Source organism: Lissotriton vulgaris, chromosome 6 (genome assembly GCF_964263255.1).
Source record: "Lissotriton vulgaris chromosome 6, aLisVul1.2, whole genome shotgun sequence".
Taxonomy (NCBI): Eukaryota; Metazoa; Chordata; class Amphibia; order Caudata; family Salamandridae; genus Lissotriton; species Lissotriton vulgaris.
The window spans coordinates 1109978563-1109997692 of NC_141694.1; the positions used below are offsets into that span (position 1 = coordinate 1109978563).

Below are 19130 nucleotides of genomic sequence, written 5' to 3' on the forward strand. Positions count from 1 at the left end.
TCATCTCTCTTCTTAGGACCCGTACCATCTCTCTTCTTAGGACCTCAGGATCTGGTTCTCCGGTGCCAGGGGCTCCCCTAATTACTGAATTTAGGGGAGTTAGAGGGTATGCCAGGTAGTAGCCAATGGGCTACTTACCTCTAGGATGAGATCACCCTCATATGACTACTTGTGTTGGAAAGTGGGCATAAACCTGATCCTGGTTGGTTAATTTTCTACACATCAAGAAGGAGGAATCTGAAGAGAGGGGTCCACATCACCTGCCCCATCCTAGGTTGGTGCTGGCTGAATGTGGACACCATTCCTAATCTAACCCATTTTCCTGCCTGTCCTCCTGCCACAAGAGGAGCAGGACAGGGGGAATGGCATTCTCTCCAACAAAGCTGCAGCAGCAGGAAAAAATAAAATGATGATAATATGAAGTTACTATCATCAGCAGCGGCTGGTCCATTGGGACTGGGGGGCCACGACCCCCCCCCCCAACGTTTTCCCCTCACGAACAGAGTCTGTCAGGCTGAGAAAAGGTCAACCTGACAGACACTGTTCATTTTCAGTTTAAACAGCCAGGAGCCAACAGCTAAGTGTGCAGGCTCCTGGCTGCCTGAGCTGAACTTTGCTGGGGTGAGGAAGTCACAGCTCCTGTGGGCCTGACCTCCTCAGCTCAGCAAAGGTCCCTGAGGCCCACCCCTCTGTGACGAGGGGAAGCATCGCTGATTGCCTCACACCAGTGAAGCCCTAAAGCGCCATGGGTTGAGTGTCAATCAGTGACACTTCATCACAGCCGGGGGAGTGGGGCGGCTGGAAATCTCACTGACCCCATCCCACTCTGTTTTGGCGTTGGGACTGCTGCCTTCCCTCATTGGAAACCTCTTGGGACCTCTGAAGCAGAGTTGCAGGCAAGTGTGTGTGTTCTTTTTTAAAATAATGTTTGGTGCGTGTGTGTATGCATTAATGTTTGGTAACAAGTGGTGTGAATGTGTATTCATGGCTGTAAGTCTGTATGTGTATGTGTGCGTGTGTGTCCCTTCTGCCCCCTCTCTCCTAAACTTACCGGCCGCCACTTGAAACTATAGTGCACATTTGTATTTTTAAAAAAAATTTTGTCCCTAGGACAAAAATCACAGAAGGAGCTGGGTGGCTCTGCTGGTCTGTGATTAAAGGATAGGGACAGTACAAGCAGCTAGTCTGTTCTTTACAGAGTACCGAGAACAAATCAGTACCTGGTGATTCAGCTCTTGTGGCGAGCATTAAGACTGAGAAGCCGAGGAGTCTAACTCTAATGTGGGAAAGTTAAATTAAACTAAGCCATGGGCTGAACCCAGTGTTATGTGTAGAGACTGGGGTGGGACGCTGGGCCATAACTGTTGTCCAGGTTCATCAAATCATTTTCTACTGTTTTTAAATGCTGATTTCTTGAACAGTGATGAGATTTTAGATTTTTTTTAAATCTAATTTTAACATAAATTGAGTGTAATGCATTTCAATGCTCTTTTTCTTAGTAACATGTTATTCATATCTATCTATATGAAACGTTTTGCTTTTTGAATTGTAATGGCTAAGGTGATGATGACATTTGTTCGATTCTGTTAGGTGAAAGGAAAGCTAAAGAGACCTTGCACTTTCTTTTAGCCAAATAAACTTTATAATTCTATGGCAGGACCGGAGGCTTCGGATTATGCCATTCTTTCAGAAAAAATATATAAACAAACTACTTTTCCCATGAACCTTAGGGAAAAAAAACAAAATCGAACATGAGTCCTATCACAGTGTCCATGCACCGGCAGCTCCCATCATGCTCTGCTGTCGTTTCCTCGTCCTCTTTCTTCGCTGCTCAGCAGCAAGTTAAGTCGGTTTTTTCTTCTCTCCTGGGTTTGTGGGTTCTGTGGCTTGAGCGTTTTGCCCCTGGGTCGGGCGATTGTTTTGTTTTCCCCTCACAGATTCCCTTTTCGATCGCGGGACGCTTCGGCGCTCCTCACGCGATTCTGGTGCCCAGTAGTGTGCGGTGCGGTTATCTCGCCGCTAGGGGTCAGTGTCTCGGCTGCTGCGGTACCGCCATCAGACGCTTTCTGGAGCGTTCTGGCGCGGTTTTTTCACCAGCGTGTAGCCTGTACCCGGCCACCCGGCTCTGACACCCTTCGGGGTCGCAATTTAGTTTTCCCCTTGCTTCCTCGACGCCCTCTTTGGGTTGTACTGAGGCTTTGAACACCCTACGGGGTCGTAATTGTGCCAGTGTTCGGCGTGGGAACACTTCACCGGGTGGTGCCCCTGAAATCTGAGGGCTGCAGCGTTCCCAAGGGCTAGTCCCGTTAATTGTGTGCCTTTGGCCACCCATATCGCTGGGACCTCCCCAGACCATAGAGTGCCCTTTGAGGGTCAATTCCGGTCTCCTTGGCGGACCTCTCTGCCCTTTCGAGCCTAATTTACCTCAATATGCAGAGGGAGTCGGACCAATATACAGAGGAGGATCCTCTGAATTACGTCCCCTTCTACGATGACTTTTATCAAGCGGTCGCCGACTCGATCTATCGGGCGGTAGACCAGGCAATGGTACCCCTTGAGCAACGGCTCTCGGCGCGGTTGGATGAGGCGTACGCTAAGCTCGCCGCTCTTATTCCTGCACCTGCTCCGGCCTCTGGCCTGGACACGTCCCCTCCTCCCCCTCCCCCTAAGAAACCCTGTACTGAAGGGGTTAACCCTACGGCTTTCGCGAGGGTGAAGAGTGCCTTTATGGACTTGGAGGGCTCCCAATCTCCTCAGGCTCTTCCCGTGGAGGTTCCTCCTCCTACGCCCCGTACTATGTCTCCGGAGCCGCAGCAGGACGATGACTCTCAGGACTCGGAGGAGGAGGCATGTTCCTCCAGGTCATGGCTGTCATCTCAACCATCCACCTCCGCGGGTCCGTCGGACATGATGGACCCGGACGACATCGTCCACCCCAGATCATCCGAATGGGTCCCATGTGACAAGGTGGCCCAATATGTTGCGAATCGCCTCAGGAGGCCGGTGGATAAGGATGCCCGTAGCCGCCTTCGGGCGGAGTGCCCTTGGCCCTCCCTTGAGGGTAAGGTAGCCATAACTCCTGACATCGTCCCGAAGATGGCTACCTTCCTGGCAAAATTAGTCAAGGATCCCCGAAAGGGGATAGAAAGGTACTGGAGTACGTGCCAGGACAAGCTCCTGGATGCGGTAGGCCCCATGACAAAAATTCTGGACATGGCGGAGGAGGCCAAGGTGCCGGGGGACATGATTTCCCTGGAGGTACTATCGAACTGGGCCTAGCGCGCCATCATATTTCTGGGCAATGCAAACTGTGCCCTCTCTACAGAGAGGAGGCGATCGCTCTTAATAAAAGTGGACCCCAAGCTGGGCGACCTCGCCTCGTCCGAGGCTGGCGCTGTGGCCCAGGGTGGGTTGTTTGGAGACCCATTTATTAAAGAGCTGGGGAAGTTTGTGCCGACCTCCACTTCCTTGGACCGGGCTCAGTCCAACATCAAAAAGGTCTTCGCCCCTTCTGTTTTTGATAAGGCCGGACGAGGCAGGGGCCGCTCGTTCGGTCGAGGCGCCAGCTCTGACAGAGGACAGGGCTCCGGACGCGGGCAGTTTCAAGACAATGCCCGTTTCAACAATTTCTACCCCACCAGAGGGCAGAAGTTCAGAGGACGTGGTGGTCAAAGAGGCCAACATCAGGGCGGTGGACGAGGTGAGTGTACTACCTTCCGCAAGCTTGCGAGTAGGGGGGTGACTAGCGCAGTTCTTCCCAGCGTGGGCCTCCCTTACCAGCGATGCCTGGGTGCTGCAGACGGTGCAGGGCTTCCAGTTGAAGTTCCTTGGGCGTCCGTGTCAGCTTCAGCGTCCTCGCCCCATTACCTTTTCCCAGCGCGATGCGGCTTTGGTGAGCGAGGAGGTCGCTGCCCTCCTCCACAAAGGGGCGATTTGTTGCGCTTGCTAACACCCCTCAGGTTTCCTAAGCAATCTCTTCTTAGTCGACAAAGTCGAAGGGCGCCGGCGCCCGGTGATCAATTTGAAAGACTTCAACGAATGGCTGGTATACCGCCATTTCAAGATGGAGGGGATTCACCTCTTACGGGATGTGTTACGCCCGTCCGATTGGATTGTCAGGCTCGACTTAAAAGACGCTTACTTAGCGGTCCCGATCTTCCCTCCACACCGTAGTTTCCTCCAGTTCAGGTGGGACGATCAGGTTTACGAGTTCACCACACTACCTTTTGGGCTATCCTCAGCGCCATGGTGCTTCACAAAGGTGTTGCGTCCGGCGGTGGAGGCCTTACGGGCTCGAGGTGTCAGAATGATCGTGTATTTGGATGACATGCTGTTCATGGACCAGTGCCCGAGACGCCTGCGGTCTCAGTTGCAGTCCGCGATCAACCTTCTTCAAGGTTTGGGTTTTGTAATCAACGAGAAGAAGTCCCCTCTAGTTCCCGTCCAGTGTGCAACCTTTCTCGGTTTCAACATAGATTCGGTGTCTTCCACCTTGAGTCTGCCCGCCAGGAAGATGACGAAGATCAGACACGAATTGTGCCAGACTCTGGCGAAACCATTGATATCTTTACGTCACCTGGCGCGGTTGGTGGGCCTGTTGTCGTCTTCAATTCAGGCTACCTTTCCAGGTCGCCTCCACTATCGGGCCCAGCAACGCTTGAAGGCGTACCACCTCAGGAAAGGGCTAACGTACTCTCAGCTAATTCCTTTGTCAGACGACGTGAGAGACGAGATGAAATGGTGGCTCACGCACATGGAGGCTTGGAATGGCAGAGCGATTTTTGGCTCAGCTCCCGACATTGTGATAGAGTCTGATGCCAGTCGTTCCGGCTGGGGAGCCAGGTGCAGGGATTTCTCCACGGGTGGCGCCTGGTCCACTTTCGAGCAATCTTTACATATCAACTGCTTGGAGATACTGGCGGGCTCCTTCGCGGTGCAGTGTTGGACCAAAGACAGAGTGCAATCTTTCGTCCTTCTCAGAAAGGACAACGTGTCGGCGGTCCGTTATATCAACCATCTGGGTGGCACCAGGTCCAAAATGCTGGCGGACCTCGCCAGAGATTTTTGGCACTTTTGCCTGGACCATCAGGTGTCGGTCACGGCGGAGTATTTGCTGGGCGTCAGAACGAGGTTGCCGACTGGCATTCCAGGAACATCCTAGATGCCAGCGTTTGGAAGCTGGATCCTCTTCTGTTCTCCAGGCTCTTGGACCGGTGGGGTCCATTCTCAGTGGACCTTTTTGCATCCCGCCTGGTCCATCAATTCCCGAGGTACTTCAGTTGGCGCCCCGATCCACAGGCGGAGGCGACTGATGCGTTCCTCCAGGACTGGTCGGTCGAGCAGGGGTATGCGTTTCCCCCATTCTCGATGATAGCGCGTGCGTCGGCGTTGCTACGTCGTCAGTTGGCGCAGGTGGTGATGATCTCTCCGTGGTGGAGGTCTCAAGTTTGGTTTCCAGTTCTACTGGAACTTTCCTGGGATTCTCCAATCCTACTCCCCCACTCTCCTCACATTCTCCTCATTCCAGAAGGAGCTCCCCACAGGTTGGTCCAAGAGGGCTCTCTGCAGCTGATGGCATGGAGGCTCTCAGGCATCGTTGGACGCTCCCGGGCCTTTCGGGAAAGGCAGAAGACTTGCTTTCCAAAGCCTGGGCTGACAGCACGACCAAGCGATACAGATCTGCATGGCATAGATGGAGTCGTTGGTGTGTGCGATGGAATTTTGATCCCGTGGGGACGGCTGTAGTCCATGTCCTGAATTTCTTGGCAGAACTGGCTCAAGAGGGACTGGCCTATCGGTCGATCAATACCTTCCGATCTGCGATTTCAGCAGGGCACGACTTGGTGCAGGGTTCCCCAGTTGGCGAACATCCTTTGGTTTGTAGGCTCCTAAGAGGTATTCACCTCTCATTGCCGACAGAGCCTTGGTACTCCGTCCTGTGGGACGTGAACAGAGTGTTGAATTTGTTCCTTTCTTGGCAACCGAACAGGTTCTTGTCTCGTAAGGAGTTGACTGCTAAGTTAGCTATGTTGTTGTGCCTGATATCTTGCAGACGGGTCTCGGATGTACGAGCACTAGATATCACGGCCAGAGTTTTTTCTCCGGATGGAGTTTCTTTCACTGTCAGTAGGCTAAGTAGGCTAAGACTAAGACCCTTACTAGGGTTATTTCCTACCCTGCATTTCAGGACTCCACCAAACTGTGTGTTGTGCAGTGCCTCCGTGCTTATGAAGATATGACTGATGATACTCGCCCTCCGGGTGAAAGACAACTTCTTATTGCCCTACGGAAACTGTACAAGGCTGTTACTTCGCCAACGATCGCCCGTTGGGTGCGTTGGGTAATGCAGGAGGCGGGGATTGATACCAAGCAATTTGGCGCTCACTCAGCGAGAGGAGCCATGGCCTCAAAAGCTTTTGCCCTCGGGGCTCAACTGGAGGATTTGATGAGAGCGGCCGATTGGTCCTCGGACTCCACATTCAAGAGGTTCTATTTCACGCCATTTATAGAAGTAGCTCAGCTGGTTGTCGATAAGCTTTGAACTGGCATTATCCGAAGCCTCCGGTCCTGCCATAGAATGAGAATTTGCCTAGGCTTAGAGCTGGAAAGTTCCAATTCTATTAAGGACTCGGAGGCGAGGATTATCCCCCCCAGTGACTTCCTGGAAGTGGACCCTCCCTGTATGCAATGTAAGTAAATCTTTTATGATGCTCTAATGGATGATTTGCTGTTGCTCTGCGTTGTACTGCTCTTCACTTTGAATGATGACGTTCGATTGGAACGGGCTAGATCTGATAGTGTGTTCTTTTGCAGGGACTGAAAGTTCCAATCAGGAGGCATGATTGGAACAGTGTATGGGCTTCGCGCGAAGAAAGAGGAAGAGGAAACTACAGCAGAGCATGATGGGAGCTGCCGGTGCATAGACACTGTGATAGGACTCGTTCGATTTTGGTTTTTTTCCTGAATGTTCATGGGAAAGTAGTTTGTTTATATATTTTTTCTTGCTGCTGTGGAAAATAAAGCGACAGAAAGAATGGCATAATCCTCGCCTCTGAGTCCTTCATAGAATTGGAACTTACCAGCACCAAGGCTGGGCAAATTCTCATTCAGCACTTTGTAATCCGCACATCTGTTTGGAATGAGGCGTAAGTGCTGCTCACATACCCTCCCAAGCCTAGGCAGGCGCCGTGTAATTGCAACACAGCTAGCTCAAACTGGCAAAGTCAAAAATACTTATTTTCAATTTTCACCTCAATTTAGTTTACTTTATTTGCATTGCTCACAAATGCAAGTTTTTTGGGGGGCGTTCCACCTATCTAGTGACATGTTCATAAACGCAATAAAATAAGACAAAACAACATAATGGCAAAAATAACAAGGAAATCAATTTCAATAGCCAAACAAATTAGTCAGAATCGCAATGTTCTATTCATGACACCAATGCAGCTTTATTTGATCACTCTTTAATTGGGTAATTTTATTAATTATGATGTTTATTCAAAATGGTTAGTACTACTGAATCACCAGTTACACATCATAAAAAAGTTATTTACACAGATCAAAATTTCCCATACATTTTGGCAGCCACAATGATTAACTAACAGGAGTACCTGGATGCATCTCCACGTCTGAAGCATAGGTTTAAATTAACTTGATCAGCATTTATGCATAGTGAAACTGTCCAGAGGAAAAGTGCCATCAGCGTTATTGTCATAACCCTTCGTCAACCTGAAGGCTGCAGTCCGTGGAAAAAAAGCACACAATCCAGTCTGGGCCATATTGCAAAGTTTGCACCTGGGAGGTAGGTTGGGAATGTATAATATATGGTAATGTAATTAAGAGTTATCTCTATAGAGTGTTGAATGTAGAAATCTTACATGTCACTTTAGGAATGTTGAATGTAGAACTTTAGTGATTAGAGAGTTGGTACATGGCTTTAATGAGAACCTGCATTGAAACAATAAGCAGGAGGTCGTGGGTCCTTTTCTTCAATTAAACTTACTCTTACAAGTGGATTACCTCGTTATTGGATTTATTCACATTCAACCTACTACAGAATGATGGGAGAAAGGCGTATAACATACAGAAATAGCCTAAGTGTAGGGGTACCAAGGGTAATATGCTTCACATTATTCCCGTTGAGTATGGATAGGGGTCCATGGATCAAGCAGACTAGGGTGCCCCATCAAAGAGTGTAAGCTCAACAGACCTGTATGTGGTGTTTTTGCTATAGTGCTTTTCACTCATAGAAACTGGAAACAGTCATTGACCAAAAGCAGAGCAGAATGGGTTGAATCCGTGGAGAAAATATACCCTCTGAGCACCTTTCCTCAGTAAACTGATTGTAACATGGACTTTCTCAAGTTAGTTAGGCCTTTCCCTTACAAGGATGTGGAAATTGGCCTTTTTACTACAGTAATCAAGTTGTGAACATATTACTTATTTGTACAATTGTTAATAAACAAAATCAATTTGTTGGAGATGTTACTGATCGAACTTTGATTATGTTGGTGTTAGGGGTTGAAAAAAGTTTTCTGCTGATTTTTCTACAGCACAAAGAGCGAAGACAGAACCAATACCTCGAGGAACAGTGCGCTATTAATACCGCCAGCACCCAAAAAAGTTGCACCCTGGAGCGGTCAGCAAGACTATCCCTCAAAGCAAAGAGTTAACGTGCCACAGCCCAGGGATGGAAGCTCAGAGAGGAGCCTTCTCAAGCAGCTGAAAATTTGAACCATGCTGTGTGGTTGTATTCTTCTCCAGGGCGCAGCAGGACGTCAGGAAAGTTGGGCTGTTGGAGAAAAAATAAATATGAATGTATTTCAACTCCCTCTTTTAAGTCATCACATCAGATTCTTGATAGCGAGAGCCAGAGAACAGCATGGCTTCCACCTACTTGAAAAGGGATCTTTTACCTAAGACGTCCATTCAGTAGAAGCCAATGTACCGAGACGAATATGCTTCATTTGTACTTCTATCTAGAGTGGGTCAATTTCCAGCTGGTTGCATCACCCCATTCCCTTCTTGTACTTCCCTAAGGTCTCTCTCAGACGTTGGTGAGCCTCGAACCAGTATGGGAGTCTGATGGGTGACAGTGAAAGGACATTGCATCCTTTCAAACAGTAAATCTTATCAAAATGGCATTGTTGATTTCTGGAATCTAATAAACTCCATGTTGCAGTGCTTGATTTACGAAGCTTCAAGTATTAAAACCACACTTCACCTCTGCTCCCTTTAATGTAAGGAGTGCTCCAGGCACTAGGTCGCTAAACAAGTCCCTACTCTGATCAAACTCCATAACCAGCTCAGAGGGCTGTCTTTTGACCAAGCGGCCCTAGGTGAATGGCACATATTGGGCTGGATCACATAAACCTTTTACGTCAACTTGTTTGAATTTGTGTGGTGCATCAGGCTAGGTGGCATACAATGTGTCATCCTTATTTAAATCTATACAATGCTTGATTTAGCACCATATTGGCTATATATGTACTGTTCATTGTTGTGAAGGCTATTGTGTACAATTATAAACTGATTATTAGTTTGGGTTCTGGCCAGCGTTTACAGTCAATAAACTCAAATATTTCTAACAAACGTCTGTTTGTGGTAAGGCTCCAGACCACCAACAAATCCATATTCTGTGCAAATCAAAACATTTATGTGACATGATTCAGTCTATTTATATGTGTATTAAGTAGCAACGGAATTTTTAATGGGGATTTCATACTTAATTTTCTATTTTATAATTGTTGGGTCACAAAGCACTATCAGTTCTTGCACAGTGACTGGCTTGTGGCTCAACAATATCCTCGCAATATGACAGATGTACTAATCCGTGACACCACAAAAATTAACAGTAGGATTCTCAAAAACCCTACATCACATTATGCATCTTAATATAAGCCAGTATTCCATTTGCAAATTCCGTCGAATAGCAACTAATGCAGGTATGGCCTTCGAGGGGACAGCAGTCCTAAATTTCTGCTTTGAAATGTGAAAAATCCTGCCACTAAAGACCCTGTCCCGTAAAGGGAAAGGGGTATGCAAAAAAATGGCTTCATGTAAATGGCATTGGGGAGAGCATGTGGTCTCATGATTGTGGTCCCCGGGCCCTAATGCCCCAAAGCAGAAGCTGTCCCGTATGAATGGCTTCCACTTTGCACATGGATACCACCTCCTTTCGGATTTCGGGGTCTAATCAATGCTTTGTGACCTTCATCAAGGTCGCAAATCATTGGTGCATTTCATTGTGAATCGCTAGGATGGCTGGAGGACCATTTCACATCCTCTTCTCCTACCCATTTCTGAGAAGTCACAGTGGGTACACTGCGCACCGGGCTTTTGGAGATACAAAGCCTTCAATATGCAAATCAGAAGTTTTTTTAACAAAAACTTGGTACATCAGGACCAGTTTGCCATAACGAAAACTTCTTACCTTGTCAATGTCTATATAAATAGTAAACATAGTAGTATCGCTTACATTTTTGTATCAGTTTTGAAACTGGCTTAAAAAAAAGGCCAAAAAGCACTAAATTATTCGGCAAAGACAGATGTTATTCAAATAGTCACCAAACACTTTTTAAAGTTTCCCTATGGAAAAGTTCTTTGGTTTTTTTTTGTAATTTTTTTACTAAACCGTTGCTCAGTATGCATCAATGCCTGTGGTATTGCTGATTGACATTACGCAGAGGTACCACTGAAAATGTAAAACATGCATAACTACTACGACAAAGCAAAACTCCCACGTTAGAAGAATAGTTTCAACAATGGCTCCGTCGGGTACGACCACAATTGCTTTAAATCACGTATTTATCTTTAACTCAGTTGTAGACATAACGTTTCTACTTATTATGCCGCCTCTGTTAGGCCAAGAAGTGCAATTACCAAACACTGATAAGGGTCAGTACGACATTTTAATCATTGAATCATTTTTCATTCATAATTTTTGCTTTGTTCTTATCGACTGACACCTTTGAATATGCAATAAAATTTACAAAAAACTTTCAAAAAGCGGCGCAACAATTCAGTTTAGTGAGCGAAGTGACATAGTGTGAAATAAATGTGACAAAGTGACATCAAGTGATCTATATACACGTGCGTGAAAACAGGTCTATAAAAAGGGAAGAAATGAATTAGGAAGGCCGATTCTCATTAAGCTGACACTCAAGACCAACAAACTATATTCAATGGATGTATTATGTTGGACATGGTTGACTGGTCCTTTTTGTAAGTCTGTCGACGTTTCGACCCTGGGACACCTTATTTATGGGTCTCTAGCGGGTCTTCTTCAGGACGGGGGCAGGTAGGGGTGGTTGCGCCAGTTCTTCAAGAGTTAGACATCCTGATGTTCATTCCAATCAGTTGGTCTTCTTATATATTTGAAGAATATCTATTTAGAAAGGCATTAGTCCTTGTGTAATCCTAGTCACTGGCAATCTGTTTATTAATTATCAGGATCCATTTGTGTTAATTTCCAATATCCAATAGTGGCTCTGGTGGTGTTTCCGTTGAGTTATTTTAAGCCACGATATGTTGTAATCTCCTACGTGGCTACCCGTGTATCATCCGGTAATTTACTCAATCATCACGAAGGAGTTAAACAGTTCAGAGCGGGTCGCTAACGCGTGTCTGCTCCGCTAGACGGCTTCTGTCTCTGAAAGCGTCCAACATAATACATCCATTGAATATAGTTTGTTGCGCCGCTTTTTGAAAGTTTTTTGTAAATTTAATTGCATATTCAAAGGTGTCAGTCGATAAGAACAAAGCAAAAATTATGAATGAAAAATGATTCAATGATTAAAATGTCGTACTGACCCTTATCAGTGTTTGGTAATTGCACTTCTTGGCCTAACAGAGGCGGCATAATAAGTAGAAACGTTATGTCTACAACTGAGTTAAAGATAAATACGTGATTTAAAGCAATTGTGGTCGTACCCGACGGAGCCATTGTTGAAACTATTATTGTATTGCCCAGGTTCTGAGGGATACTGGGTTACCCCATAAGGAATTCTCCCCTCCCACGTTAGAAGGGCATTTTTTTAAAAAGAGAAGCGTTTTTAAAAAACTTCTAGAGTCCCGTGCATACAGATATTATTATTATTATTATTGTACGTGATTTATAAAGCACATAAGCTACCCAAGAGTTTCCCGGAGCTAAGCTCATCACGATAACGTGTCATACCTAGTCACTATCAGATAATTTAAAACAACCACGTTTTTAACAGTTTGTGGAAAACTGAAAGATATCTTTGTTAGTTCTCAGATGCACCTCTGTATGATAGCTATACATTTTGGGCCCGTAAACTGGCTACTCACATGAAAAATGAGAACGAGTCAATCCACGGTGTTCCTACCTTATTCACAGCATCTGGCCAGTTCTGGGTTTCCAAGCAAAATGCTGAATGTTTGGGATACACTGCGCCACCTTTGCCCTTCAGTGATCCATCCAGAAAGTTTGAAGTGTAAAACTGGATGCCGGGCAGAGTTGTCCCCACCTCCAATGTCCTGCCACTGGGGGGGTGGGAAATCCTATCAACGAGACGATATAAGGAAATGAGGGATTTGTTCTGTAGCCATTAAAACAACAATCCTAAGAAACGCTTCAAAGCTAAAGGAGACTTAGATCCCACACTGAACAGCTCATTAAATGGTGCTACTACGTTGCTCCTAGTTCTCTTCTTCTAGTTTTAGGTCTGGCCTCACAGTGCAGCCGTCTGCACTTATGGCTCGATCACGAGTTTGGCAGTGCGGGAGCAGACTGCCACGCCGGTGGTCTGCTTATGCAAAGCCAAACTCGTGGTGGCACAGCCCACCAGATTACGAGTTTCCTAGTGTCTAGCGGGGTGTTCTTGGCGGTCCTACGGTGGTGCCTCAGAAAATGGGCACCGCAATGGAAACGCTAAAAACAGTTTCTGCATGGCAGGGCTTGTAAAGTCCATGCCGTGCAGGAACTGTGGTGCATGCACACAGGGCGATGTGCCCCCTACATGCATCCCTATGCACATAAGCAACATGGTGCCCTGAAGGGCCTCCTTTGTTTCAGGACCTCCAACCTTTTTATGGAGGAAAAAACCTCCATGACACCGCTGGCGGTCATAAAACTTGTAATATGCATGGCGGTGCCGCAGTGGCGCCACCAAGATATTAGTGAGGCCGTGTTGCCAAGCCACTGCCAGGGAACGGCGGTTCCCAGATGGCTGCTGAGGTGCACTGCCCAACTTGTAATGGGGTGGTCGGACCACAGGTGCGACGGTGGAAGGACCGCCACTGCCGTGCCCCCCACAGACTCGTACTTTAGCCCTAAGTTTTGTTACCAGTTCTTTAAAATGTACACAGGGTTGGTCTTGGCACCCCCCAGAAGAACATTACTCTTACCTCTTGCTATTCACTGTATGATTCCCACCTTTTAGAAAGTAAGTACTTCATTTTGGAATTCCTAAGAGACTAAGTTACTTCTGAAAAGTACATGCAATAATCATGCTTTTGTTACGTTCACTTTCTTCTCCCCTATATTCATTCTATATAGAAAGCAGTCCATTTTCCCACGTGAAAAAACAAAGCTAGACAGATACACTTCCTCATAGCTGCAATTGCCATAGATTCAGAAAATACATTCAATACATTTGCTGCCCTTTTTCTCGCGCTTCTTTGAAAAGATCTAGTTTTGATGAAGGTTTTGAGCAGATGATCATGGGCCTTTTCACTGAGTCATCCGCGAATTTGGCAGTAAACGGTGTCCTTTTGACCCCTTCAGTTTGTGCCTGGTGTATGGAGCAAGGCTGTCACCTGCTACCTCTGTTTTGTTTTGTTTACCAGCTATAGAGCCTTTGTTAGAAAGCATCAGCATAGCTGATAGAATACTGGGTATTGACCTAAGACATGTTACATATCAGGTGTGAGCTATGTGGATGACATTTTGATTTTTACAATGGATGCACACAGAATACTTACAATATCTACAAACGGGGGCGTGGGCAAGATGGCGGGCTGAGAGGACGCGCCGTCCGCAAGCTCCCGTGATCCTGGGCCCTTGACCTGTTGATATTTGCTGATCTCCCCCCAACAGCGTGGAGATCCGCGCCGGAATCGAAACGGCGCACAGCGGCGCTGCCCGGAACTCTGGGTGACCCTGTGGAGGCAGCAGCAGGGCTCCGGAGTGAGCTCGGGTACGCAGAAGACTCGGGGAGCCGGCCTAGCGCTGAAGAGGCCGGAGCCACAGACAGACGGCGCTGCGGAAGAGCTGACCTAACGGCACACGGACCGCCTGGAGGTGTCGGGCGGTCCCTCCACAGCCTCGCGAGACCCTGTGGAGGGGACGCACACGGTGCGTATAGTGCCCGGAGCTGACCATGCCACGTGTGGAACCGGCATGGATTGCTACGACGGGCCGGCGACTGGGCCTGCCGGTAGGCCTGAGGCTGCACGCTATCCTCCTGGTCCAACGGAGATAAGCACAGGGGGAGAGAACAAGTGGGCGGCCGCTCCGAGGAGCCTCCGCATAGCACAGACTGCCAAAGCACGGCTGCCGGACATCGCTCTGACCCGGGCGGGAACCTGCGGCGGCTGGATCTGCACGTTCCAGAGGTTGACGCTGCGGCCCGGTGTGGGGTCGCTACGCAAGTTCAGGGACGCGGCCGGAAGTTGGCCTCTGGTTGCACGTTTCCCCGCGGCCTGCCGACACTCGGCACCGGAGGTGGAGGTGCCCTTGACGAACCCTCCGACGCCGCAGTGAGGCCGAAGCCTTCCACCGCGAGGCCCGGAACAACTGTGGAGACCCGAAGGGGGCCGCGACACTGCAGGGGCCGGACCGCACGGACTGTGCCATACTCGCTCCATGGTTGAAGGGGAGCAGTTTGACCGCAATCCCGGCCAGCCAATGTGTGTCTTAGACTCCGGCGAAGGCGACACCAGCGCTGTGGCGAGAAGGGCTACATGGTCACGTTGAGGAAGCACGTGGCGGGACGGCCGCGTCTCAGACGACCAGTTACGCAGTGGTGACGGGCCTTGATCACCGAGCCGCACAGCCGGCCCTCCAGACTCAGTAAGTTGCTACTACGACCAACACGGGAGGTGCACCTCAATCGCCTCCTTCGGATCGGGGCTCTCGGTGCGGCCTGGGGACTCGCAGACAGGAGCGTGAGCTGGCTGAGACTCCAGTTGATGTGTCCTAGGGCCCAAGCCCCGCAAGGAGTTTCGCCACCGGACGGAGGGTGCCCCTGACCTGGTGCCGAGTCACGGGGCCCCGACAGAGGACTGCATCGTTGAGCGCGCTCTCCCACCTTCACGATGTCGGGTACCAGAGGGAGTAAGAAGGGAGACCGCACATTGCCGGAAATGCTGGGTAGGGGTACCCCGAGACCGGATAGACAACAGCAGGCTCCAGGCCCTTCGAGCAGCTCCCGTGGAGCGGAAGGGGGGGAACCCCCGGTAACCAGGTCCTTCCTGGAGTCACTGTTCAGTTCCCTAAGGGATGATTTCCAGACACTAAAGCAAGAGGTGGCCGGAGAGGTTCGGGAGGTGCGAAGAGAAGTCGACTCCCTGGGCGACAGAGTGGCCACTGTGGAGGACGCCGGCCACTCTTGAGACGAAGAGATTGCACAGCTACAGCAGGAGGTGATACGATTAAGGGACCAGCAGCTTGACCTCCAGGCACACAATGAGGATCTTGAGAATAGGTCTCGGCGCAATAACATTCGGGTCCGGGGTATTCTGTTTAAAGAGGAGGGCGACGATGTCGCCGGATACCTGGGGGACTTATTTAGGGAGATACTGGGCGAACCAGGGGACTTTCCTATAAGAATTGACAGGGCGCACAGAGTGGGCCTGCCGCGCCGGGCCTCAGTGCCGCCCCCTGATATCTTGGCCTTTTCATCGGACTTCCCCTTGAAGGAACGGATTCTTCGTGAAGCGCGGAAGCAGCAGTCCCTGCGTTTCCGGGGACACGAGGTGGCCCTTTTTCAGGATTTGTCAGCAATCAAGCTGCAAAAACGCAAGGCATTTAAAATAGCTACGTACTTCCTGAGGGAGCCTGACACGCAGTACTCCTGGGGCCATCCCTTTCGGCTCATCTTTCGGTGGAACGGGACTTTGCATCAACTCCGGTCCCTGCAGGACACCTGTGGAGTGCTGGGGATCACAGTGACGGATGAAGATGCACCTACCCCTCGCCGCCGACGCGGCACCCGAGATGGCTGGCAGACGCTCCAGGGACGGCGCTCTCCTTCTACGCCCATGCGGCCGGACTCACCCACTGTCTGGGCAGAAATGGACAGTGCAGTACGGGAGGTGACCAGAGAGACGGCGTCTGGTGATGTGGCCCTGACGGCCTGAATGCACTCCGGGGGAAGATCGAAATGGCTTTTTCATCAATGCAGGTTCGGGGGTTCCGGGGAGGGGGGGGTGGGAGTGTGTTGTGGCTGGACGTCCACTTGAATAACTTTCCATAGACTTGTCCACTAGGGACCGGACTTGGACAATGGGGGTTTTTGAACAGTTGGCTGAGGGGGAGGTGAGGGAAGGGAGCAGTTGGGGAGGTGGGAGGTTGGCTGTTTGCATGACGGGATTGTTGGGGGGGAGGGGGGACGGGAAAGGAGTGGGGAGGGGTGGGCAGTTTGAGGGATGTTCACGGGGAGTTGGGGGGGCCCGGGGTGGGGATGGGGATCTGGGAGTTGGGGAGGGGTCGTCCAGTGCACTGCACGGTTCCTAGATACTTTGGCAGCATTAATACACCTTAGTTTGCCCGGGCGGGGAAGCTACGCGATTGCTTACACTTTCTTCTACGCCTTGCAGCTTCTGGTGGCTTTACGGACGCTCATGCACTTTGCCTCACCTGGGCGGGGCCTTAACGCTTTCTTCTACATCTTCCTCTATGCCTCCTGACACTTTTAAGGTGGTGACTCTGAATGTCAGGGGTTTGAAAAACCCGGTCAAACGGCGGGCAGTGCTTTCTCTCCTGGAGAACACACGTGCGGACATATGTCTCCTTCAGGAGACACACCTGCTGCCACAGGACACACACAGGCTGCGCTCACATAAGTTCCCGTCACAGTTCTTCTCTTCCTGTACCACTAAGACGGCGGGGGTGGCGATACTGGTGGCCAGACACTTTAAAGGGGATATCCTCCACAAACTCATTGAACAGAAAGGCCGACTGTTAGCATACCGGTTTAGGATTGGAGGTCTTACTTTCACGATCGGGTCCTTGTATAGCCCTAATGAACGGCAGGAACGTTTCCCGCAATCGGCGATTGTAGATATTACCGCCTCGCAAGATAGACACATTATTCTCGGTGGAGATTTTAACATGGTTTTCGACTCCGCCATAGACAGGTCGGCGCAACGCTGCCCGCAGGTCGGAGAGTTCTCCGCCAGATGTAGGGCACGGCTATCGGAGGTAGACTTACTTGATCTTTGGGGACACATGCATCCCACAGACAGGGGATACTCATATTATTTCCACGCACACAAAATGTATGCGAGGCTAGATCATCTCCTGGTCACGTCTCCGGTGCAGGCACTGGTCTCGGGGTCGGACATGGGAGTGTTATCTTTATCGGATCACGCCCCGGTCTGTGCCACTTTGTGTCTGCCGCCGGCAGTTGGTCCTCCAAGAACATGGCGTCTCCGCGACACCCTGCTGCACATGAAGGTGGTGGTGGACCGCGTCGAGGACGCGATCCGGGAGTATCTGACCCACAACTACAACTCTGACACCACCCGGGGGACGCAGTGGGCGGCCTTGAAAGCAGTCCTCTGGGGGGAATTTTTGGCGATCTCCTCTGTTGAAAATAAAGAGCGACAGGCCAAGAGGGAAGAACTTACCAATCGGGTCCGCGAGCTTGAACAGATACATCGCAGGACAGGGGCCCCCAGAATTTGGCAGCAGCTTAAGGAGGCGAGGAAACTCCTGGCGGCCCTGGACTTGGACCGCACGGAATATGCTGCACTCCGGCTGCGCCATACCTATTACACAGGGGGGGACCGTTGTGGCAGACTGCTGGCCAATAGGCTCCGAGTAGCGCGCCAGAGTCAGCTGGTGAAGGAGATCTCTGACCGATCTGGGCAAAACGAACGATCGAGTGAAATCGCTTGATATCAAAACTGCCAGCCTCACGACCGATGTCTCGGACCTGCAAACGGAGGTCCGTAACCTGCGGTCGGTCAATGACCTGTTGTCAAGGCGGCTGGAGGATTTCGAGGGACGTGCCAGGCGGCAGAATGTGCGCATTATTGGGGTACCGGAGGGCGCGAAGGAAGCGGCCACGGACCTCTTCGTTGAGGATCTGATTAAGACACATTTAGCCCCAGCGGGCCTCAGTCACTTTTTCTTGGTCGAGCGGGCCCACAGAATACCGGGCGGCCCTCCGAAGACGGGCGTCGCACCGAGGCCCATCATCGCCCGCCTATTCAACTTCAGAGATCGTGATGTGATCCTCCAGGCTTCGAGGCGACATGGGCCTCTCAAGTTCCAGAATGCAGATGTGAACTTTTACCCGGATTTTACTAGGGCCGTTCAGAGACAGCGCCAAAGTTTTGCGGGAGTGAAGCGACGCCTCAGAGACTTGGGGCTGAAATACTCTATGATGTTCCCCGCTAAACTGCGCATTGAACGCGATGGCCGCGCTCTGTTTTTCGACATGCCTGAGTCTGCGAGTGACTGGCTGGACACTTTGTCGCCCAGACGCGAGGAGCAGGAGGAACATTCTGAAGGCGCCTCTGGTGGCACAGATCATCAGGAGTAGTACTTTTCGCACTACCTTTGTCGGTTGGTGTGCCCGTTGACTATGACCGATAATGCCAAGCTATTGCACTTTGTTGGGTATATCCTTTTCTTCCATGGAGGGTGGCAGGGGGGGACTGCGTGGGCTCCTTTCTCCTCTAGGGTCTCTTTGTAGCTTAGTTTATGGGGCGACAGGCACACTGCTGGTTGGGGGGGCTTTTTAGTCTGCTGCAGGGGTGCAGGGTGGGGGGTGGTGTGAGGGCTGGTTCTGTGTGTTTTTCTTGTTTCTCCTTTCTTTCACTTAGGCAATGTGTTGTATGCTCTGAATCGCTTTATGCTTCGGTGGGGCCTCTAGGGGCCGGTGACGGCTTGAGGTATGACGATGGGGGGTAGGAAATTGAAAGTTCTGTGTTGG

General features: G+C 50.1%; 1 protein-coding gene across 2 annotated transcripts in view; it reads right to left on the reverse strand.

The window, feature by feature from the left end:
• Nucleotides 1-7426: 7426 nt before the first annotated feature.
• The window catches only part of GALM (galactose mutarotase), a 198878-nt gene continuing 187174 nt past the window's right edge, over nt 7427-19130 (reverse strand). The window contains exons 6-7 of one of the 2 annotated variants that reach the window (XM_086927186.1): nt 12351-12525; nt 7427-8791 (exon numbers count right to left, since the gene is read on the reverse strand). In XM_086927186.1, coding sequence (XP_086783312.1) covers nt 8714-8791; nt 12351-12525 — 253 coding nt within the window. In that variant the 3' untranslated portion in view covers nt 7427-8713. The remainder of the gene's footprint in view (nt 8792-12350; nt 12526-19130) is intronic. The other variant, XM_086927187.1, reaches the window with a different exon arrangement.